This window comes from Equus przewalskii, chromosome 7 (assembly GCF_037783145.1).
Source record: "Equus przewalskii isolate Varuska chromosome 7, EquPr2, whole genome shotgun sequence".
Lineage (NCBI taxonomy): Eukaryota > Metazoa > Chordata > Mammalia > Perissodactyla > Equidae > Equus > Equus przewalskii.
In genome coordinates, this window is record NC_091837.1 from 14,263,140 (window position 1) to 14,286,849 (window position 23,710).

General features: G+C 46.6%; 1 protein-coding gene and 1 long non-coding RNA gene across 2 annotated transcripts; both read left to right on the plus strand.

Annotated features, from left to right (window-relative positions):
• Window positions 1-2,098: 2,098 nt before the first annotated feature.
• LOC103544479 (putative NBPF family member NBPF5) lies at window positions 2,099-23,287 on the plus strand. The gene is made up of 12 exons (XM_070628734.1): window positions 2,099-2,276; window positions 4,279-4,381; window positions 7,899-8,113; window positions 11,820-11,871; window positions 12,470-12,693; window positions 13,511-13,562; window positions 14,373-14,542; window positions 19,281-19,359; window positions 19,961-20,175; window positions 21,256-21,306; window positions 21,937-22,148; window positions 23,237-23,287. Exons 1-10 carry the CDS (start codon window positions 2,099-2,101, stop codon window positions 21,297-21,299), a joined length of 1,332 nt encoding a protein of 443 aa, XP_070484835.1. The 3' UTR covers window positions 21,300-21,306; window positions 21,937-22,148; window positions 23,237-23,287.
• On the plus strand, window positions 16,813-18,340 carry LOC139084723 (uncharacterized). Its single transcript, XR_011542377.1, has 2 exons — window positions 16,813-17,354; window positions 18,170-18,340. It is a non-coding gene; the product is annotated as an uncharacterized lncRNA (long non-coding RNA).
• Window positions 23,288-23,710: the final 423 nt, after the last annotated feature.

Sequence of the window (23,710 nt, forward strand, 5' to 3'; positions counted from 1 at the left end):
TAAAGACAAATAGGTTTCTCCTACTGTTCCAGAACGCAAAGCAATCACTCACTTGCTCTTATAAAGAAGAAGCGTTTGTCGTATTTTTTTCTATTTTTAATTTGGCCAAGTAAATTACTGAACGTCCCCTTCTTCAAGTTTTTTACTTTTTGCTTATGGACAGTAATATTACCTGAAACGATTATGATGAAAATAAGATGCCGTTCTATGTAGACAGCGCTTCTTAGCAAAATGCCTGGCACAATAATACTCAACGAACTATTACTGTTATTATGATTACTATAATTAGCACTGCAAAACGCTCCTCCCTGTGACTTCAAGTGTGTCATGTAACTTTTGCGAGCCTTCCGTTTCGTCAGTTTTAAAGTGAAGGAATTTGACAATTTTTTCTTTTTCCTACCGAATGTCAGGTCCCACAAACACCAGAAAGTAGATTTCTTTAAAGCCTTTGATGGCTCTCACGCCGATATCATTCCACAGCATAGTTGGAGGACGGCATGGGACGGGGAGCAGATGAGCTTCCAAAAGTGGCTGATCTGGGCCTCCATCCTGCACTGTGACGGGAACGCTGGGCCGCACGTGCTCACACCAGTTGCAGCCTTAACTCAGGCAAGTCCAGCAGCTAACCTGAAGAGGCCGATGCCACAGCGGGTCTGCCAAGTCTCAGGCTCACAAGACCCAGTTGGCATCGGATGCTGAGAAGGTCAGGAGAGGGTTCAGGGCATCGTTTTTCCTGCCTACCTCTCCTTCTCTTCGAAACCTCAGCTTCATTGTCACTGAACCCCATTGCACATGTACACTGTGGATCATGAACCATCCCTGACCCTTGACCTTGAACTGACTGTGTTCTCAACTACAGGTCAGTGGCATGAGGACAAGTCAAAGAGATCTATCGAGCAACGTTCCATGAAAACTGCCCTGGATCCCTGTCTGTTCAATATGTAGGGGAACTGAGGGAACGTAAAAAGTAGCGTCACGTTTAGAAATCTTTCCAAAAGAATGAGCACAACATGTATTCCGGGATGTATACCTGAACTATTTTAATCATTTTGACAACTCAGAAAGAGCTCTTGTGGTACTAGAATAAGATCCACGAGTGAGAAATATGACATATGTTGTCTAGTGACATTGAAAGCATCCTCATCAAACATGGTGGACAATATTGATGAACAACATCCAAAAAGCAACCAAGAAATACAGGAGGACTTCGGGAGGCAGGCGTGTTCAACTTGACTTAACTTGCTGCCCCAGTGATGGAGAAGAAGCCAACGTGACACAAGGATACAGCAAACAGAATATTTAGAGTTTCAGGACAGAACACATTTTTTTAAATGAGTTGTTCATTCCTTTATAGGATACTCTGCTGTTGTCCTACACTTTTTAATGGATATAGAAAAAACGGTAGAAGAACATCATCATGAGAGTCGAAAAATTTAACATCTTTCACTTGTGGAAAAACCTTAAGCTCTGTTTCAATTTAAGGAGAAGGTTGGGTGACTTCATGACAGCCCTTAAGAAAATAAAACTTGTTGGGAAACTATTTCTGCCTTGATGCTTTTGTAAACATACAAGAACGAACACTGAGAAACTGTTAGGCTTGGATATGTCTTGGAAAGAAATAGGTTGGTACTATCAGCACAAGGGTAGACACCTCTTGAGAGTGGCTGCTTAGGGTGGCCCCATCGCTGGTGACTTTCAGAAGAGACCAGGGGGGCTTGTGTATCCTCGCGGCCTAGGCAACTGGAAGGCAGGGGCTCCTAAGATTCCATGACACCCCCCCACCTTCCAGTTCTGTTATTGCAACTCCAGACCGTTACCTGGCGCGCTGGCTCCTCCCTCCGTCACTCGTGTTGGAGTGTGAGCTAGGGGCAGTGCCTTTGGCTCTGAGCTCTGGCGTCTTGAACCTTGTTTTGGGGGTTACAGACTCTCAAGTGCTGTGGGGTGTTGATCACGTTGTTGCCGACAGTAAGTTAAGAATTCCTGACTCCTCACCCCTCAGTCCTCATTGAACCTATTTGCTTTCACTTGTTTTTAACCCATTCTGTGTTTGGGTCTCTTCTCCCCAGTCCCTGCCCTACCTCTTCTGCCCCACGTCACCATGGCAGTTTCTCTCGGCCCTGTGTCTGATCCGGGGGCCGAAATGACCCTCCTGGAAATCAACCAGGAGCTTCAGTCCCAGCTGGAACAAAGCAAACAGGACTTTCGAGACCTCAAACAGAAGTTCCTTGTCTCTGAGTCCACTGCCTACATCCTGGCCAACCAGCTGCAGAAATACAGTAAGTCCTACAGGGTCATGGTCAGCAGAGGGGTGAGTGACCACCGTGTTCCCCCTAAGAAACTAAAAACTCTCCAGACCTTTTCTTCTGTTCCCTGAGGCAAAATAAACATTCTGACCACAGTCCAGGGAAGGTGCAAGTGGGTATTTTACCCTCAGTTTGCTGAGCATGGACAAACCGAGGCCCAAAGAGTTGAGGGACTTTTCCAGATTGGCAGTGAGGTGTAGGGTGGGATTAGGTAAAATCCCAGTGACTGATTCCTGGTGCAGGCACAGCACTGCGTGTTTCCCTCTGGAGCAGGCTAACCTGTTTCTCCCAGCATCCTCCGTGTACGGAATCAGATCCTGCATCACTCTTGGCCTAAGTGTCCGGGACTAATGAGCTCCATCAGTTCAGGCTTCTCTGAGGTCCCACTGGCAAAGCTCTGTGCTCCTTACACTGGGGAGATGGGGTGATGGTACACACTGGGGGAAGCAGGTGATGTTCCCTGCTTTACAGGAGCCTGAAGATGAGTGTGCTCCTCACTGACACTGTGGTATCCATGAGTGACGCCATCCAGACAGAGACGACCCTGCTGAGCGCGAAGCCGTGCTTCCTGAGCACAGGCTTTTCTTTCTGAGGCCAAGGAAGCCACTTTGCCTCTTGGGGTGAGGTAGAGGGTGTCTCTGGGGAAATGAGACAATCCGTACCCCCTCTTCTGTGTCTCTCTGAGCTGGTGAACCTTTGGTGATGCAGGACTGCCAGCAGGTCCGGGTGACCTTGAGGGTCTGGGCTGTGAGACATGGCCCAAGTGAGAATGACGCTAAGTGGGGGTGGCCACCAGCCCCAGTAAAAACTCAAACCAGTGTCTGGGACAGGTCCTTCCCTCCCACAGTCAGCCTCGCAATTGGAAGCTCAATCACCTGTTCAGTAAGAGGGGCTGTGGTGACGAAAGGGATCGTGAGAACAGGGCCTCGTGCCAAACAGAGTGAGTAGAAGGGATCTTGACGACTCTGAGTCTGGATGGGTGTTATTTTCCAATAAACCATCGTGGGAGTGGTGAACTTCAAATGACTGACGCAGAGAAAAGTAAACATTGAAACCTGCTATTTAAGAAAGTGAGGAGATTAGGTTTTGAGAAAGGACTCAGTTTTCCTTACAGCTTTTTTTTATAGGCGTAACATAACTGTAGGAAACAAATTTTGAAGATGATGAAGGAGAAAGATGTCACCCAAGATCTTGTGGCGAGGTAACACAGTGCATTGGTGAAGACTGAGCTACTCTTCCTGGGCTCAGATCCAAGCTGTGGCTTTTTCTGAGCCTCACGGTTTCCTCCTCTGTTAGTATGGCCCTGTCATAGTGCCTACTTCTTTGAGCGGTTGCAATGAATCACATGAGTTATTTCTGTAAAGTTACTAAAACAGTTCTTGACACACAGGAAACACTATTTATTAGTTCTTTCTTGTACTACTTGGAATTGAAAACAACTTCTACAGCCTGTGCCTATTTCCTTCAGGGATTGATGGTTATGCCTTGTATTTTTCAGAATTGCATTCGTATACATTTATATTTCATCGTGAAGGTACTTGTCCTTGAAATTCTGAGCTCAGAGGGCCCAACAATCAGTAGGCCCAGGGGCCTTCCCGAGCACACAGGGATCGCCACTTCATGCCGCTGCTTAGTGTTTTACTCAAGAGGCTGCAAGTCTTGGTAAAGTGGCCCAGGACTCGGCGTCAGTCTCAGGGCATGTGAATTCTGAGCTTGCCAAACGTCAGCTAATCTTGTCTGGTCACTTTCTCTGCCTTGGAGCTTCTCTTTGCTCAGCTGTCAAATGAGGAGTGACCAAATGCCGTGTATTTGGGAGGCTGAGCAATAGAAGGTGGAAATCTCAGTGGAGAGCCTGGTGCTGGGGTTCTATCTGCCTCTGAGAGAAGAAGATGGAGCCTGCCTCCTCCCTTGCAGGCAGTGACCCCAGCAGCATGGCCAGCTTTCCACTGAGGCCGGCCTCTCTGTCTTTCCTCAGAGTCTGGAGCGTGCAAAGACATCATTGAATCGGTGCTGGGGGAGAAGCTGCAGTTCCAGGAGGGGAAGCCCACAGAGAAGTCAACGTTAGCGGAGAAGCTCAAGTAAGCGGGGCTCTGTGCTGGACGTCTGCTGGGAAGTTGTAGGCATCTCTGAAGGGGGCAAGGAGCAACTCTGGGCCAGGAGAATGGCCCAAATTTTCATGGCAGCCACATGCATACGAATTTGCATAACACCATTAGAGAACAATAATTGGTAAACTATGGACTCCAATTACTCAAAGGTTCCTTGAGTCTTTTTTTAAAATAAAACTTATTGAGGTGAAATTCACAGAACCTAAAGTTGGCTAAATTCGAGTGAAGCATTCATTGGCATTTAGGACATTCAGGATGTGGTGCAATCACTACCGCATTTACCTTTAATCACAATCACCTCCTGACTGACTACAGTTTGTCAGACTTTCTCTGAAAAAAAGCTGTCTTTCTAAAGGTTTTGAGAAACCTCCAGACTGTTTTCCACAGTGGCTGCACCAATTTATATTCCCAACAACAGTCTAGGAGGGTTTCTTTTTCTCCACCTCTATACGGAATCTAGAAAACAAAGCAAACCAAACAAACAGACTCATAGAAACAGGAAATAAAGTGGTGATTACCAGAGGGAGGAGGGGTTGGGGGTGGGTGAAATGGGTGAAGGGGATTAAGAGGTACAACCTTCCAGTTACAAAATAAGTAAGTCATGGGGTTGGAATGTAGAGCACAGGGACGGTAGTCCACAATATTGGAACAACTTTGCATGGTGACAGACTTACATCTATTTCGTTTACCCGTTCTCAAGAGTTATATTTACATCGTCCACAAAAACCTCATGAGACATTAAACAAAATCAGCTGTTATTCTAAGTTATTACTCTTGTTGACAAATGTTGTAACAGAGAGAACATGAGCTCATTTGACGAGTAAACCCAGGCTGTATGTCTGCATTGTATCCACTGCTGATAAGTCTGAGAACACGTCTATTTTAAATCAAACCAGCACACTTAAACAGGCTTTTATTTCCCAAAGTTCATTTTAGATCCTGTTAAATAGCTTTGTCTTTTAGGAGGTTCTGTATATTAATTAAAGACTGTGTTCCGTTCGAAGAGATTTTGAATCCTCTCTTTGAAGGGTGACCCCTCAGGTGGACTCATCTGAAGCAGAGGTTCCCCAGAGTGGCCATTATAATTCCAAATTATCTCAAAAGTTTGCCTATTTTCAGCTGTTTAGTTTCAGATCAGGCATTTTGGGGGAGTTGAAGTGGCAAATCTCAGTGAGAGAAGAGAAAGCAGCAGCAGGCTTCGCTTCTGCCCTGGCATGTTTAATTATTTAATGATTTTTCTCTTAAAGAGGCAGTAAAATATTTCTTATTTTCTTTAGAAGCATCAAAAGATTAAAATAGGCTTCCTGTTGTAGCTGGCTTGTTCCGATTGCATGTATCGGTTTGAGTAAACTGAAACTGCCTCATTTTGGCCATTGTAAAGTGAGATCTCCTCTACATGTCCGATTCGCAGAGCCTGAAGGGTGGGTTTATGAGCTCTTGCAATATCAGGCAAGGGACACGTTCCCCAGCGACACATAATGTTTATTCCCACTGCAGAATCCGTAATGCAATGCAGCAAAACAGACGTAATTGTTTTACAGAAGGTCTATTTACATACACCAACCTGGACAAACCTTTATCTTAATTTTTTCAACTCTTGTACCCCTAATTATAACTTATATTAGAATTTCACTCACAAGTTTTGGTATTACAGTGTTATGTAGGGAATGTATTCTCAGCTAGGCATAATATTTAATCCCAAAAAAGCATCCAGGCAAAGTTGACATAATCTCCTCATGTAATATTAGGGTAAACACTTTAATCTTTATACTTGTACCAACCTGAGCAGCCTAATTGTTGCCCCAAACAAGTGTTGATAGGTTTCTCGCTGTGATTTCTGTCTACTGACTTTTAAAATATTTTTCAAACTGGAAGAAATAGAACAAGTTTGTCTGATATTCTTGAATGTTGGGGGCCAATCTGGGGTCCCTTTAGCCCATCCAACCTTAGGCAGTGTTTTAGTCAAAGCTTCGTTTTGACTGTATTTGTGTCTGTTCTATTCACCCTGCTCTTTCTTTTTAATGACTAAAGATTGCCATCCTGTTGGAGTGAGTGAGTTCTGTCACTCTTCCCTTCTTCACTTCTCTTTGTTAACTTGATGTTTCCATTTGCATCTGTGAGACCACAAGAAGAAGCTGAGACCCCAAATTTGATGACGTTTTTGAGATTAGTCGCTGTATTTTCCTTTTAATTTGGTCTTTTCATAGGGACCAGTAAAACAGCTCTTTATGAAGAGAGCTCTCTAAAAAAGTTTTCTAACTTAAGGATCCATTGTTTGGCCATCTTCTCTCCAGAGTTTCAAGAGTATTGTGGTCAAACAGAGTCACAAAAGAAAATCATCCCTTTCAGACATTGGCTTCTAACTATAATTAGACCATCTACTCAGAATTAACCCCAATGGGCTCTGCTTGGTGACAGACAGCACGTTTCCCATTGCGATACACAGCGACAGAGAGACACTCAGATCCAGACACAGAAATACCAGACACCAGTGAACCAGTTCCCAGATGGAGGGTAGAAAGTCCTACAACTGTTCCCACTCCAAATGCGCGCCCAGACGGCCCCTCCGTGAATGGAAAGGACCCGAGTTGGCCCTTCCGTGAATGGAGGGGACCCCAAAAGAGGGGAAGGAACTTCATGGGCATCTCTGAGGCAACTTACTCTATTTCAGAGTCCATCGACTTCCCAGAAGGAAGAAGCAGCAAACAAACCAATCTAGAATCTGTTTCCTCGCCATAAGAAAATGGGCCTAGGGGTCAGTGGCTCCGAGGCAGATGGAAAGTACTGAGGGCAGTCGCTAGGGCAAATGACCGAGGTGGCTGCAGGACTGCTTCCCAGGAAATCCCAGTTGGCCTGGGGCCATGGACCCATGGGCAAGAGCCTTCTGGTGGGCTCATAAGATTTTACCACCTACAAACATCGGTTCTTTGCCCGCCACACAAGAGGGGCCCAATAAAAACTGGAACACCAGGCTTAAGGCAAGGAGAGGGTTGTTATTTCGGGTGACATGAGCCAGGAGATGAGAGGGAGCCCTCACATTTGTCTCATTTCATCTCGTCTCACCGAAAGAGGGGAGGTGAGTGTTTTTAAAGGTTTGTGAGGATTGTGGCTGCTTGCAGATGGTCGGGGGACTCAGTGGCCTTGCTGGTCGGAACTTTCCCACCAGCCTGCATTCGGCCTTGGGACACTGTTTGCAGGGGGGAGGAGGAGATGATAGGGAACCCAGGTGCTTTGTCTCCATGGTGGGTAGAGTATTCTGGAGCCAGGGAGTAAGCGGGGAAAGAGTGCTGTGGTTTTAGCCCCACATATGCTGGGTTTAATGGAGGGGAACTGATAGCAGGCTAGCATCAGCAGGTCACCATACATGTGCCAGAATTCTGCTACAATAGCTCCTTGGGGATGTTCTCACACAAATCTCCATGAAAAATCTTATAACCTATGGTTCGACTCTTTGCATGTTTAAATGGTCTCTTCTGTGCCACCTTAGGAAATACGATGTCCTAATCCAAGATCAGGCTCGAGAGCTGGCCCAGTTACGGCAAACGATAGAGAAAGGCAGAGAAGTCTCTGTGCTCCTCAAGCAGCACCTCAGGAACCTTCTCACCCACGATGACCCTACCAACTTCCAGGGTCAGGGCTTTCAAGAACGACTGGCTGAGGGCTGCAGGCTGGTGAAGCGCCTTGCCCGAAAGCTCAGCCCAGGTAAGGCGGTCATAGGCCCTGACTGCACTGAGCTGCTCCAAGAGATTCCACTCACGAGGATTTTTTTTTTTTAACCAGTTGTTCTGGTTTCCATGTCCCATTTGGGGCCATCACAGGAGCAGCACTGGCAGGGTGGGAACAGAGAGGAGAAATGCACTGGGTACAGGCCACAGTGGTCCAACTAGAGGTTTCTTTCCTGATGGACAGTGAATCACATTAATTGATTTTTGAGTGTTGAACCCCCTTTTCATAGCTGGAATCAATCTCACTTGGTTGTGGTGTATAATTCTTTGTATACTTTCTTGGATTCAATCTGTCAAATCTTGTTGATGATTTTTGCACCTATGTTCGTGAGACTTATTGGCCTGGAGGGTTCCTTTTCGTAACATCTTTGTCTGGTTTTTGTATTAGGAGAATGCTGACTTCATAGAATGTGTTAGGATGTATTCCCTCTGTTTCTATTTTCTGGAAGAGATGGTAGACAACTGGCCTAATTTCTTCCTTAAATATTTGATAGAATTCACCAGTGAACTTATCTGGGCCTGGTGCTTTCTGTTTGGGAAGATTCTTTTCTTGTTTCAATTTCTGTAGTAGATATAAGCCTATTCAGATGATCTGTTTCTCCTTGTGGGAATGCTGGTAGATTGTGTGTTTCAAGTAATGGATGCATTTCAAACTTCAGGGCACAGATTGGTTCCTAACATTCCTTGATTATCCATTTGATGTCCATGGGATCAGTAGTGCCAGTCCCTCTTTCACTTCTCATATGAGTAATCTGTATCTTCTGTCTTCTCATTCCTTCTCAGCATAGTGCCTGCCCTAGAGAATGTTCCATGTGAGCTTGAGAAGAATCTGTGTTCTTCCCTCGTTTGATGAAGAATTGTAGAAGTGTCGATTCTATCAAGTTGATTGATGGTGCTGTTTATTTCAACTCTATCCTTCCTGATTTTCTGCCTGCTGGATCTCTCTGTTTCTGACAGAGGGGTGTTGAAATCTCCAACTGTAATACCGGATTCATCTACTTCTCCTTGCAGCTCTCAGTTTTTGCCTCAGTTATTTTCGTGCTCTTCTCCTAGGTGCAGCTTAAAAACTGTTATGTCTTTGGAGAATGGACCCCGTTTTGTTACGTGACACCCCTCTTTATCCCTGATCATTTTCATTGGTCTGAAGTCTGCTTTGTCTGAAATTGTTTGAGCTACTGCAGCTTTGTTTTGATCAGTGATAGCGTGGTATATCTTTCTCCATCCTGTTTCTCTTATTCTATCTGTGCCTTTTTATTTAACGTGGGTATCTTATACACATCATCTAATTAAGTCTTATTTTTTCATCCGCTCTGACAGTCTATCTTTTAATTGGTGCATTTAGACCACTGACTTGGAAGGTTTTTGTTGATATACTTGGATTAACGTCTACCATATTAGTTACTGTTTTATATTCATTGTTCTCTTCCTGGTTTCTTTTCTTTGTCTTCCACTCTTTTTCCATCTTCTCTGGTTGTGAAAAAGAATTTTACGTGATTCCGTTTTTTCCTCCTCTCTTGGCATGTCAACTGTACTCTTATTTTTTCTTTCTTCTTTTTCAGTGGTTGCCCTGGAGTTTGCAATGTACATTTAAAAATCATCCAAGTGCTCTTTCAAAGAACAGAGTACTGTTTCATGGCTAACACAAGTGCCTAATAACACAGTATTCCCAATTCATTCCACCCATCCGTTAGAGCATTACTGTCATTCATTCCACTTATCCATAAGCTGCTTATCCAAATCCATTATTGCTACTATTGTTTTGAACAGTTATCAGTTAGATCAATCAAGAAAAAGACAAATAAATTATTGTATTTGAATTCATTGCTTCAAAATGCTCTTCCTTTCTTTGTGTAGATGCCAGTTTCTGATTTATATCATTTTCCTTTGTTCTGAGGAAGTTCTTTGAACATTTCTTGCAAGGCAGGCCTACTGGTGACAAAATCCTTCAATACTTCTTTGTCTAGGAATGTTGTCTTTTTCTCTTGCTGATGGAGGATAATTTACTGGATACAGAATTCGAGGTGGGTGGGGTGTCTTCCTTATACTCCCTTCTCTTCTTGCTTGCATGGTTTCAGAGAAGTCTGATATACCTCTTATCCTTACTCTTCTCCGGGTAAGGTATTTTTCCCTCTGGCTTCATTTAGACTTTTCTTTTGTCGTTGATTTTCTGCATTTTGAATATGATATTCTTTCCTAGGTGTATACATTTTGGTATTTCCCTGGTTGCTATTCTCTGAGCTTCCTGGATCTGTGGTTCAATGTCTATAATTAATTTTAAGGGATGCTGGCCCCACGGCCAAGTGGTTAAGTTCACACGCTCCACTCGGCAGTGCAGGGTTTCACTGATTCAGATCCTGGATGCGTACATTGCGCTTCTCATTAAACCATAATGAGGCAGCATCCCATATGCCACAACTAAAAGAACCCAGAGTAGAATGTACAACTATGTACTGGGGGGATTTGGGGGAAAAGGCAGAAAAAAAAGAAGATTGGGAACAGTTGTTAGCTCAGGTGCCAATATTAAAAAAAAAAAAAACCTTTGGGTGGCAAAAACTGAAGAAATTTTTAGGAAATTCTCAGTCACTATTGCTTCAAATGCTTCTTCCATGCTCCTTCTGATAGTCACGTTACACATATTTACACCTCTTGTGATTGTTCCACAGTTCTTGGATCATCTCTTCCTTTTCATTGTTTTTCCTCTTTGCATTTCAGTTTTAGAAATTTCTCTCGATATTTCTCCAAGCTCACAGGTTCTTTGCTCAGCCGTGTCCAGTGTATTGTTGAACCTCTAAGGCACTCTCCATTTCTGTCCCAGTGTTTTTCATTTCTACCATCTCCTTTGGATTCTTTCTTAGAGTTCCCATCTTTCTACTTACCTTCCCCTTATGTTCCTGCATGCTGTCCACCTTTCCCTTTGTAGCGTTCAGCATGTTAATCACTGTCATTTTAAATTCCTGCTCTAGTAATTCCACCATGTCTGCCATATTGGAGCCTGGTTCTAATGCTTAGTTTCTTTCCTCAAACTGTTTTTTTTTTGTCTCATAGTGTGTCTTTTAATGTTTTGTTAAAAGCCAAACATGATATACTGGGTAAAGGATTTGAGGTAAGTAGGCCTTAGTGTGAAGTTTTGTCTTTATCTGGCTAGGGGTTAGGCTGGGTTTCCTGTTTATTGGAGCTGTAGATGTCAGAGGCTTAAATCTCCTCTGGAGTTCTTGGTTTTGTGTTCTCAGCTCTCCTGATTGTCCCTGGTGATTTCTGCTGGTACCAGGCCTGAGAACGTGCAGTTCTTTCAGTTGTATCCTTTCCGTTATATTCCCCTGTTATCATCTAGGATCCCTATGGATGTGCTGGTAAGGGGTGTGTGTGTGTGTGTGTGTGTGTGTGGAAACATTCTGTAGTCCTATGATCAGGGCTCAGTCTGTGAGTCAGCCTGGGTCCCTGGGCTGTGGCCTTCACAAGAGCTTCTCTGGGTTCACCTTCCTGCTCCCCTCGATGGAAAAGGAAGGCTAGAGGGGCTGGAATTGGGCATTTCCTTTCCCCAAGGTCAGTTGGGATGTGGTAAAATCCCAGTTGGTTAGGCTCTGGTCAAATAGTTTCTTTGAGAGCAGGCCAATGGGTGGCATGGAACTCCTTAGTGCCTGCTGGACATTTCTGAATTTGGAATTTCTGGAATTTTTCTGCAGAAAATCATGCAGAGGAGGAGAACAAAGAAGAAAAAGCATCAGTGGACCCCAGGTAACAAGGAATGATCAGGGCCTGGAAGAGGATGGGTAAAATCAGAGGATGGTTCCCAAATAAAGACCGAGAGGCCAACACTAGCCACGGATTTCTAAGGCAAAAGTGACAGAAACTGCTGGTTGAATTATTCCATTCACTTAAGCGATCAGGAAATAGCCTTCTAAAAAGGTTGTCATTTGCTTTTGTGATACTTGTCATACTTACGTAAGGGAAATTAACCCGTCTCAGGGAATTTGTTGTAGTCACAGAATCCATCTGTTCTCTCCTCTGTGGCTAAACCTAAGATGAGATGGATATCTGCTTTCTGAATCTTCTGGTTCTCTGTGTCTGCTGAGTGCCATTGCTGTACCATCCAGGTAGAGTTGATTCTCCTTCCTCATTGAGTGCTATCTGGCCAGTTCACTGAGCGCCCACTCCCCTCTCTCCTGCTCTCAGGGGCAGCCAGACCATGCCCTCATCATAGGAGGATTGTTTTCTTTCTCTTTGAGGGGACTGTCCCTCACTTTCTGTCACCACTCTCTCTACCACCAATCAGGACCACCTGGGACTCTGGCATCCGATCCTTCTTGGTTTCATCATATTCTTTTTCCCCTAGCCTGAGCACAGAGCTACAGGAAAAAGAGAGTGTGAATGAAGCCCTGAAGGGGTCAGTGGATGAAGGCCCTGTGACTTCTTCCAGTCACCAGTACACGTCTGGTTCCCACGAGCCTCCGAGCACCAATGTTTTCTTGTCTGAGGAGCATGAAGACTTCTCTGCTCTGGTTGCAGCTACTGAGTACTCCCATCAACAGGAGAAGAAAGCTCCAACAGGTCTCCCAGGTAGTGTCCATATTCATGTTCCCCATGTCCCTGTCCAGGTCAAGATATGTCATCTCTTGAGTCTGGCCCTGGAGACGTAACTTGGTTTGAATCAGAATCTAGGACTCAGTTTTAAGCACACACATCAGGTGGGTCAGGTAGTTCTACACTCTTCCGAGTCCCAGGCCAAATCTCTGTCATCCCCGTTACCATGCCTGCTCCACTGCAAAACAGCAGTCTCTGTCTCCTCTAAGTTGGTTTACCCTCAGTAGGGAGCCACCTAAGTGTCAAAAGATAAACACCTCTTGAATGTGTCTGGAAGTTTACCACCCAGGGCGTGGTGTGAACCCTGGCACCCTCCACCACTTGGAATAGCAAGAATCCTGTTCTCCAGGTGGCACCATAGATTCTTTGCTCTTTAGGAGTGATTAGATTTCATCCATCAGTCTAGTCTCGGTGTATAACTTCCTCCAAACCAACAGCAGCCAGCATACCTGATGGAGTAAGAGCTGAATCTTGCCACAGCCTTTCCAGAAAGCAACTAGATGAGCTCCTCATGACCTCGGGAAGAATATGTTGAACTCTTTGCCCAGGTTCAGGGAAGAGAACTTTGTTGTATTGATCTGCCAATTCAGAGACAGTCTGCCCTATGACTCAGGAAAGGAAGCCTCGTCCCTTTTCAGAAGACACAACCCGAGGCCTCCTGGAATATTCTGAAGACTATCCTGTTCTCACGCTGAGAAGACTTATGTCCCTGGGTTGAAACAGGCCCCTGGGTTGGTAATGTGTCAAGAAGCAACTTTTTATGATGACTGGCCCTGTCCAAATTTATTTGCAGAAACTCAAAAAGATCAGAAGGATGAGGACAGAGATGAGCCAACAGCCCCCAGGTAACTGATAATCCTGGTTGTGAAAGCAATGGTGACATCTGAAGATCTCAAATCCAGGGAGAATTAGAAAGTACCAGTAGACCTGTTTCATCCCGTGCTACCACGAATCACCCCTCTTAAGAATGCTGTCTGTTTCCTTGGGACTTGTCCTGTTAGTTTCCACTTGGTATTAATGTCTCAAGTTTAGGAACCTAGAATCAGCTTGACACAAGGCAAACTAACCAATCTTAGAGATTTCCTGCACTCAGGGAGACCACGCGTCCTCTCTTGTTTGGGGAAAACTAAGAGAAGTTGCATAACTTCTGTCTGCACATTTGGCCTGTTTAACGGTGAGGATTTCATAGCACGACATACAGCTCGACAAAAATGTGTCTATGGTATTACAGTATTGACAGAAACAGGCCTAGAAAGGCACTATGTTGGAGCTCACAATGCCCCAGGAACCTTTACTCACTGGGCCTCTGTAAGAAAAGTGGCACGGAAGTTATGCTTTGGAGTTGCAGGAACTCCTGTGGTTCTCGTTGTGTGCTCTGTGTCATGACTGCGCCATAGAGGAGAGCTGAGTCTCCTTCCTCATTAACTTGTTATCTGGACGGGGCAGTGAGCACCTGCTGCCCTCCCTCCCCCACCACGGCAGCCTCACTTAGTTGCAGTCAGAGGAGGACTCGTTATCGTCTTCCTGTTTCAAGGGATGCCCTCTTTACCTTCTGTGACCTCTCCCTTAGTCTTCCAATCAGAACCAGTGGGGAAGTTGCGGTGTCCAGTCTTTCCTCGTTTAATATTCTGTTATCTTTGTGCCTCTGGGCTCAGCTGGGAGCTGCAGGAGGAGGAGGAAATGGATGATGCGTGTCAGGATTCTTTGGATGAAAAGTATTTGGCTCTTTCCAGTCACCATGACTTGTCTGACTCCTGCCACCCTCCCGACAGTCCCACCATCCCATCTGATGAGCATGAAATCTGCTCTCGTCTGGATGGAGCCCGTGAGTACTCTATTGGAAAGAGGGACAAGCTCCGAATGGTCTCCCAGGTAGCCTCCATGTTCTTTGTGCTCACACCTCTGTCCGGGTACACAAATGTCTCTTTGATGGCAGGCCTTGGAGACCCATCTTGGTTTCAATCAGAATCTAGGACTCAGTTTTAAGCACACACATCAGGTGGGTCAGGTAGTTTACTTTCCAGTCCCAGGCCAAATCTCTGTCATCCCCGTTACCATGCCTGCTCCACTGCAAACAGCAGCTCTGTCTCCTCTAAGTTGGTTTACCCTCAGTAGGGAGCCACCTAAGTGTCAAAAGATAAACACCTCTTGAATGTGTCTGGAAGTTTACCACCCAGGGCGTGGTGTGAACCCTGGCACCCTCCACCACTTGGAATAGCAAGAATCCTGTTCTCCAGGTGGCACCATAGATTCTTTGCTCTTTAGGAGTGATTAAATTCCATCCATCAGTCTAGTCTCGGTGTATAACTTCCTCCAAACCAACAGCAGCCAGCATACCTGATGGAGTAAGAGCTGAATCTTGCCACAGCCTTTCCAGAAAGCAACTAGATGAGCTCCTCATGACCTCGGGAAGAATATGTTGAACTCTTTGCCCAGGTTCAGGGAAGAGAACTTTGTTGTATTGATCTGCCAATTCAGAGACAGTCTGCCCTATGACTCAGGAAAGGAAGCCTCGTCCCTTTTCAGAAGACACAACCCGAGGCCTCCTGGAATATTCTGAAGACTATCCTGTTCTCACGCTGAGAAGACTTATGTCCCTGGGTTGAAACAGGCCCCTGGGTTGGTAATGTGTCAAGAAGCAACTTTTTATGATGACTGGCCCTGTCCAAATTTATTTGCAGAAACTCAAAAAGATCAGAAGGATGAGGACAGAGATGAGCCAACAGCCCCCAGGTAACTGATAATCCTGGTTGTGAAAGCAATGGTGACATCTGAAGATCTCAAATCCAGGGAGAATTAGAAAGTACCAGTAGACCTGTTTCATCCCATCCACAGGTCTGACCACGAATCACCCCTCTGAAGAATGCTGTCTGTTTCCTTGGGACTTGTCCTGTTAGTTTCCACTTGGTATTAATGTCTCAAGTTTAGGAACCTAGAATCAGCTTGACACAAGGCAAACTAACCAATCTTAGAGATTTCCTGCACTCAGGGATACTATGTGTCCTCTCTTGTTTGGGAAAACTAAGAGAAGTTGCATAACTTCTGTCTGCACATTTGGCCTGTTTAACGGTGAGGATTTCATAACACCACATACAGCTCCTATAAAAATGTGTCTATGGTATTACAGTATTGACAGAAACAGGCCTAGAAGGCACGAGATGTCTGGGAGCCCACAATGCCCCAGGAGCCTTTACTCACTGGGCCTCTGTAAGAAAAGTGGCACGGAAGTTATGCTTTGGAGTTGCAGGAACTCCTGTGGTTCTCGTTGTGTGCTCTGTGTCATGACTGCGCCATAGAGGAGAGCTGAGTCTCCTTCCTCATTAACTTGTTATCTGGACGGGGCAGTGAGCACCTGCTGCCCTCCCTCCCCACCACGGCAGCCTCACTTAGTTGCAGTCAGAGGAGGACTGTTATCTTCTTCCTGTTTCAAGGGATGCCCTCTTTACCTTCTGTGACCTCTCCCTCAAGTCTTCCAATCAGAACCAGTGGGGAAGTTGCGGTGTCCAGTCTTTCCTCGTTTAATATTCTGTTATCTTTGTGCCTCTGGGCTCAGCTGGGAGCTGCAGGAGGAGGAGGAAATGGATGATGCGTGTCAGGATTCTTTGGATGAAAAGTATTTGGCTCTTTCCAGTCACCATGACTTGTCTGACTCCTGCCACCCTCCCTACAGTCCCACCATCCCATCTGATGAGCATGAAATCTGCTCCTTGTCTGGATGGAGCCCGTGAGTACTCTATTGGAAAGAGGACAAGCTCCGAATGGTCTCCCAGGTAGCCTCCATGTTCTTTGTGCTCACACTCTGTCCGGGTACACAAATGTCTCTTTGATGGCAGGCCTTGGAGACCCATCTTGGTTTGAATCAGAATCTAGGACTCAGTTTTAAGCACACACATCAGGTGGGTCAGGTAGTTCGACACTCTTCCGAGTCCCAGGCCAAATCTCTGAGTCATCCCCGTGACCATGCCTGCTCCACTGCAAACAGCAGTCTCTGTCTCCTCTAAGTTGGTTTACCCTCAGTAGGGAGCCACCTAAGTGTCAAAAGATAAACACCTCTTGAATGTGTCTGAAGTTTACCACCCAGGGCGGTGGTGTGAACCCTGGCACCCTCCACCACTTGGAATAGCAAGAATCCTGTTCTCCAGGTGGCACCATAGATTCTTTGCTCTTTAGGAGTGATTAAATTCCATCCATCAGTCTAGTCTCGGTGTATAACTTCCTCCAAACCAACAGCAGCCAGCATACCTGATGGAGTAAGAGCTGAATCTTGCCACAGCCTTTCCAGAAAGCAACTAGATGAGCTCCTCATGACCTCGGGAAGAATATGTTGAACTCTTTGCCCAGGTTCAGGGAAGAGAACTTTGTTGTATTGATCTGCCAATTCAGAGACAGTCTGCCCTATGACTCAGGAAAGGAAGCCTCGTCCCTTTTCAGAAGACACAACCCGAGGCCTCCTGGAATATTCTGAGACTATCCTGTTCTCACGCTGAGAAGACTTATGTCCCTGGGTTGAAACAGGCCCCTGGGTTGGTAATGTGTCAAGAAGCAACTTTTTATGATGACTGGCCCTGTCCAAATTTATTTGCAGAAACTCAAAAAGATCAGAAGGATGAGGACAGAGATGAGCCAACCGCCCCCAGGTAACTGATAATCCTGGTTGTGAAAGCAATGGTGACATCTGAAGATCTCAAATCCAGGGAGAATTAGAAAGTACCAGTAGACCTGTTTCATCCCGCTGCGCTACCACGAATCACCCCTCTTAAGAATGCTGTCTGTTTCCTTGGGACTTGTCCTGTTAGTTTCCACTTGGTATTAATGTCTCAAGTTTAGGAACCTAGAATCAGCTTGACACAAGGCAAACTAACCAATCTTAGAGATTTCCTGCACTCAGGGAGACCACGCGTCCTCTCTTGTTTGGGGAAACTAAGAGAAGTTGCATAACTTCTGTCTGCACATTTGGCCTGTTTAACGGTGAGGATTTCATAGCACGACATACAGCTCGACAAAAATGTGTCTATGGTATTACAGTATTGACAGAAACAGGCCTAGAAGGCACGAGATGTCTGGGAGCCCACAATGCCCCAGGAGCCTTTACTCACTGGGCCTCTGTAAGAAAAGTGGCACGGAAGTTATGCTTTGGAGTTGCAGGAACTCCTGTGGTTCTCGTTGTGTGCTCTGTGTCATGACTGCGCCATAGAGGAGAGCTGAGTCTCCTTCCTCATTAACTTGTTATCTGGACGGGGCAGTGAGCACCTGCTGCCCTCCCTCCCCCCACCACGGCAGCCTCACTTAGTTGCAGTCAGAGGAGGACTGTTATCGTCTTCCTGTTTCAAGGGATGCCCTCTTTACCTTCTGTGACCTCTCCCTTAGTCTTCCAATCAGAACCAGTGGGGAAGTTGCGGTGTCCAGTCTTTCCTCGTTTAATATTCTGTTATCTTTGTGCCTCTGGGCTCAGCTGGGAGCTGCAGGAGGAGGAGGAAATGGATGATGCGTGTCAGGATTCTTTGGATGAAAAGTATTTGGCTCTTTCCAGTCACCATGACTTGTCTGACTCCTGCCACCCTCCCGACAGTCCCGCCATCCCATCTGATGAGCATGAAATCTGCTCTCTGTCTGGATGGAGCCCGTGAGTACTCTATTGGAAAGAGGACAAGCTCTGAATGGTCTCCCAGGTAGCCTCCATGTTCTTTGTGCTCACACCTCTGTCCGGGTACACAAATGCCTCTTTGATGGCAGGCCTTGGAGACCCATCTTGGTTTTCAATCAGAATCTAAGATTCAGTTGTAAGAACATGGGGCGTGTCAAGTAGCTGTAGAACACTTTTCAAGTCCCACATCAAATCTCTGTCACCCTGGGACCCAATGCCAAGCACAGGCTGATGAACACCAGGTAAACCAGAGTGGGGAGATTCAAGAGATCATAACACACTTCCAGCCACCACTGATGCTCCTGCACAACAGGAGTCTCCATGAGCTCCTTCTAGAAAGATGGGCCCTGTGATCTCTCCTGTAATTTTCTTCCTAATTGAGTTCCTGAACTGAGCATTAATGCCTGTCCAAGGAGGGTGGTAGTCTTGCCTATTTCTTTGGAGATGTTGTTACCATGGTTCCTCAGCTCTGGAATCTGGTCTCTCTCACCTCTGAGATATCTTGTCCTTGCTAAACAGTCTGCTGAGGAACGAGACAAAGATACCTCTGTCTTTCCATGTCTGGAGTTTTCGCTGAAATCAAGGCATGGGCCCTGGTGGCCCCACCTCTATGAATCACCCAGGATCCTGGCCTCTTGAGAGCGCCAAATACACTTTCCTCCGTGGGGTGTATGGATTCCATCCATCAGTCTCATCTTGGTGTACAATCCCACCTATCTCACCAAAGACCAGGGTGTCTGCTGGGGCCAAGCTGACTCTTTCGGCAACACCTCTTGAAGGCTGCTGACATGTTCCCTGTGATCTTTGGTGAAAATAGACGTATTTAACTGTTTGCTCGACTCAGGGCAGAGGACATGGGGGTGATGATCTACCAGGGCCGGGCCGATATCTGACTAGACGTTTCTGAATTTGTCTGCAGAAAGTCATGAAGACGAGGAGTATGTGGGAGAGAGAGAACCACTGTCCAAAATGAACGACCAGGAGAGGGTAAAGGACAGGTAAAGTATGGAAAGGGTCCTAGAAAGATCAAGGAGCACAAAGGTGACCACATCTGTGATGCGATGGGTCACCCAAACCTGCAGATTGCACCTCTGTCATTCCCTCAACCAACAGACGTAACACAGCCCTCTGAATGGGGTTGTGCAGTCTCCTTCTGGTACTTGTAGAGTTAGTTGTAACTCTAAGGTGAACCAACTACTCTCATGGATTTCCTGTACTGCCGGACATCACGTGTCCTCTCATGGATGGTTGGTTAAAGGCAGGGTGAGATTCACATCCGCTTTCTGCAGAGTTCATCTTAGGTCGTTGGCAGGTATTTCACAGCAGGGAAGGTAACTAGACCCCCGAAAGTGGTATTATGTTAGACACTGAGAGAAGGTGGCCTAGAAGGTACAAGAACGCTGGAGTCTGCAATGCCTCAGGAGCTGGTATTGCCTGGCCGCTGATGGAGCTTTCAAAACTATTTAGGCATTTGCCAAACATGTCCAAAAACTCTGTTTTGAAGGCAAATGGGGGATGTTCTCATAGAAACCTCTGCGGAGGTCCTAAGAACCTTTGACTCAATTCCAATTATACGTTTTCCTTTCTAACCCAACATAGGGAGTTCGAATTTCTAATTCGACTTCAGGCACGAGAGCTGACCCAGTTACGCGGAAAGACACGGGAAGGAAGAGAGCTATCCCTCCTGCTTAATCAGAACCTCAAGGAGCTCCTGGGCCGCAGTGACCTTAACAACCTCCGGGGGCAGGCCTTCCAAGAGCAATTGGCTGAGGGATGCAGGCTGTCCCAGGCCCTTGTCAGCAAGCTCGGCCCAGGTAAGGCGGCCACAGGCCCTGATTGTGCTGAGCCCTCCAAGGTCCCCGGCTCACAAGAGACTCCACTTCTCCCCAACGTTTTTGCCATCTGTCCTGGTTTCCACATCACACTTGGGGTCATGACAGGACCAGGGAGCGGCTGGGTGGAAGGACAGAGAGGAGAAATGTACAAGGTGGAGGTGATAGTGTTCCGAGTGCCTGCTTCCTCCCTCATTTGCCATGGCCCTTGGGACAGGGGGGCAGCCTCCACCCAGTTTTAGAGCACAGAAAGGCAGACATGATAGGAGGCAGCTAGTAAGGCGGAAAAAGGCCCTGAGCTAAGCGTGGACGTTCCCAGGCTCCAGCCTGAGTTCTGTCTTTCTAACAGTGGGCGCGGGACGGATGTCTCCTTCCTGGATTTCAGTGTCTTCATCTCTAACGTGATTAACACATGTGTTGCATGGTAGCTGTAGCATTCCAATAGGGAAGGCCTATGAGCGTACTTTCACAATGCTAGGGTCACTCACTGGGGTTGATTTCAGTACTGGGTATGGTAGAATCTGGTAGTGGGATGTGGGTTTACACTAGAATACTTAGCACTTAACGAGGAGAGAATTTTCCTGGTGAACGGTAGAAGCAGACGTGGAAGTCCCCACGAAAGGACCAAGTCATGTGAGACTCATGGGACAGAATTGTTTTTCATCTCCTGAGAGAAAGGAGGAGGTTCTCTGTTAAAAAGGCATGATGAGATGCAGAGTCACTGAGCTTGGAAACCAGCCTTGTGGCAGGAGGGAGGAGAGAGTGGGAGGAGCCCCTAGGAAAGCTGGAGAAGCATCTCTTGATCTGGGTAACCAAATCAATTTTTAACTCCTTGCCCAGTTCCACCCAGAGCATGCCATCTGGGACCCATCAGATCAGGGCCACTTTGCCTGATCCATCAGAATACCACGGCAGCCCATTTCTTTACAGACAAAACACGACACCTTTCTGAACTCATGTAGAGTTAATTCGTGTCTCCAGGCCCAGAAAGGCACCTGCATTTGTAACGGGTGAAGTGCAACTAGCTCATGTCTAAATGGACTTTTCTCAATTTCTTTGCAGAAAACCACGAAAAGAGGAGGCTGAAGAACAACTGGGATCACTGACCCCCAGGTAACAGTGAAGGATCAGAGGAGGGTAATGTACAATCAAATGCAGAGAAGGTTCTGGAAAGAACAGACGCAGAGGTCAAAAGTAGCTGCTTTCCTGAAGCAAGGAGGCACAAAACTGGCTGATTGTGCTGGTCTCCTCCACTCCCCCCATCTGGATCCCTCCGTCCCTGTTCTTTGCAGCATGTGGAGTCTGTCTCACTCCCAGTGAGGTAACCAGGCCTAGAGACGTCCTGCCCCTTCAGACATGCCTTCTTCTCCTCCGGAGGGTCAAAACCCAGAGTCAGGTCCATACCTGCTCTCTGCATGTGGGCCTGAGCGTGTTGGCAGGTATTTCATGACAAGGAAAGTAGCCAGACTAAATAAACATTCCTATTTTGCCTCAACCTTTAGAGAAGGAGGCCTAGAAGTTCCAAGATCTCTTCCAGTCTCCAGTGTCTCAGGGATGTGTTTTCACTGGGTCACTGTGTGTAACATGCAAAAGGAAAGAAGAAAACATGCGGTCCACCAAAAATGAGCAGATTTCTACTTGGAAGGCCTTTTGGGGATATTCTCACCGAAATCTCTCTCAAACTCCTTATCATCTCTCATGACCCCATTTCCACTCTGAGGATTTCTCTTCCCTCCCGCCTAGGAAATACCATTTCCTCATTCATGATCATGCACGAAAGCTGACCCAGATACGCCAGACGTCACGGGAAGGAAGAGAGCTCTCTGTCCTCCTCCATCAGCACCTCAGGGACCTCCTCACCCACAGTGACATTGGCAGAGACTGTAAAGGATCCCAAGAACAACTGGCTGAGGGATCCAGGCTGGCAGAGCGCCTTGTCCACAAGCTTAGCCCAGGTAAGGCGGCCACAGGCCCTGACTGCGCTGAGCCCCTCCAAGGTCCCTGGCTGACAAGAGCCTCGGCATCTCCCCTCATAACGCTTTCGCCAGCTGTCCTGGTGTCCACATCGCACTTGGAGCCATGACAGGACCACGACTGGCTGGGTGGGAGCAGAGGGGAGAAATGCACAGGGGGACGTCATAGTGCTCCAAGAGCCTGCTTCCTCCCTGAGGGACCATGCCCTTTGGGGCAGGAGGCAGCCTCCACCTGGTGTCACAGCACACAAAGGAGGACGTGACAGGAGGCAGCTTGTTAGAGTGAAAAGAATCGTGGACTGAGCTAGAGCTCCTCGGGCTCTTGCCTGAGCTCTGGCTTTTATAGCTACAGGCGAGTATTTGATTTCTCCTTCCTGGATTTCTGTCTCCTCATCTGTAAAATGGGTCAAAAGGTGTGTTGCCTGGTAGCTGTAACTACTAAAGAAGGGAATGCTCATGAATGTGCTTCAGAAAGGGATCATACTCCTAACTGTTTGGGGTTTATTTAGTTATAATCTGAAAATCTTGGGGCAGATACGTTGATTTGTAACAGAACACTTTCCACAAGAAAATTTTTCCCTCTTATGATGTAAAAGCCAACTTGGAGGTCCCCGTGAAGTCCCGGGATGTATGGAGGGGTGAGTCATGGGGTTTTCTCTATTCTCCCTTTTAGAGAAAGGAGTAGGGTCTATGTGGGGGTTCTGAGTGGACATAGAGTCACTGAGACTGGGAGCCAGCTTTGTGGAAGGAGGAGGAGAGAACTAGAGAATTCCAGAAGGAAACTGGACAACTACCCAATGACCTGGAGACAAAAGATATTTGATCTTTATCCAGTTAAACTCAGAGCACGCCATGATGGAGTGAGCAGATCAAGGACATTTTGCTGTATGGGTCAGGGCAGAAACCATCCCAGGCCATTCCTTCAAAGTCACACATGGGGCTGTCAGTGCAATTCTCTCAGTGTGTCCTGCCCTCATACACAGGTCATTGCTGTCCATGCCCAGGCAGGCCTTTGTGTCTGTAACGGGTGAAGGGGCACTATTTCATCTCTGTCTGGATTTTGTTTGCAGAAAACCTGGAAGACGATGACGAGGAGGAAGAACAAGAATCGCTGAGCCCCAAGGAGCAATGAATGAGGAGGGCTAATAAGCAAGGGTACAATGTGGGGAGAGCACCTGAAATAAAGACCCTGAGGGCCAAATAGCCCCAGGGTTCACAGGCGAGGGGGAACCAGCACTGCCCCTGCTGCTGATTCCGCTCACTCCAGCAACGATGGCAAAGCCCTTTGAACGAGGTTGTCTCTTGTCTTTGTGGTACTCGTGGCCTCGGTCTGACAAGGGGAGCTAAGCAGTCTCAGGGATTTCCTGCCCTGAAAGAAATCCCTTGTTCTCTCTTGGAAGGCTAAAACAAGGAGGAGATGCATGTCTGCTTTCCCAACTGATGGCCTTAGGTCCTTCATAGGTATAGCATAGCCAGAAAGGATCTAGACAAAATTAGAAAAGAAAAAAAACATAACAGGTCACAGTATTGACAGAAAATGGCCT

Excerpts from the sequence above, each read along its gene's own strand:
- LOC103544479 (XM_070628734.1), top strand. The coding sequence starts at position 2,099 with ATGGCAGTTTCTCTCGGCCCTGTGTCTGATCCGGGGGCCGAAATGACC. Across the intron at positions 11,872-12,469 it reads AAAGCATCAGTGGACCCCAG|CCTGAGCACAGAGCTACAGG; the intron begins GTAACAAGGAAT and ends TTTTTCCCCTAG. Across the intron at positions 20,176-21,255 it reads TGTCAGCAAGCTCGGCCCAG|AAAACCACGAAAAGAGGAGG; the intron begins GTAAGGCGGCCA and ends ATTTCTTTGCAG.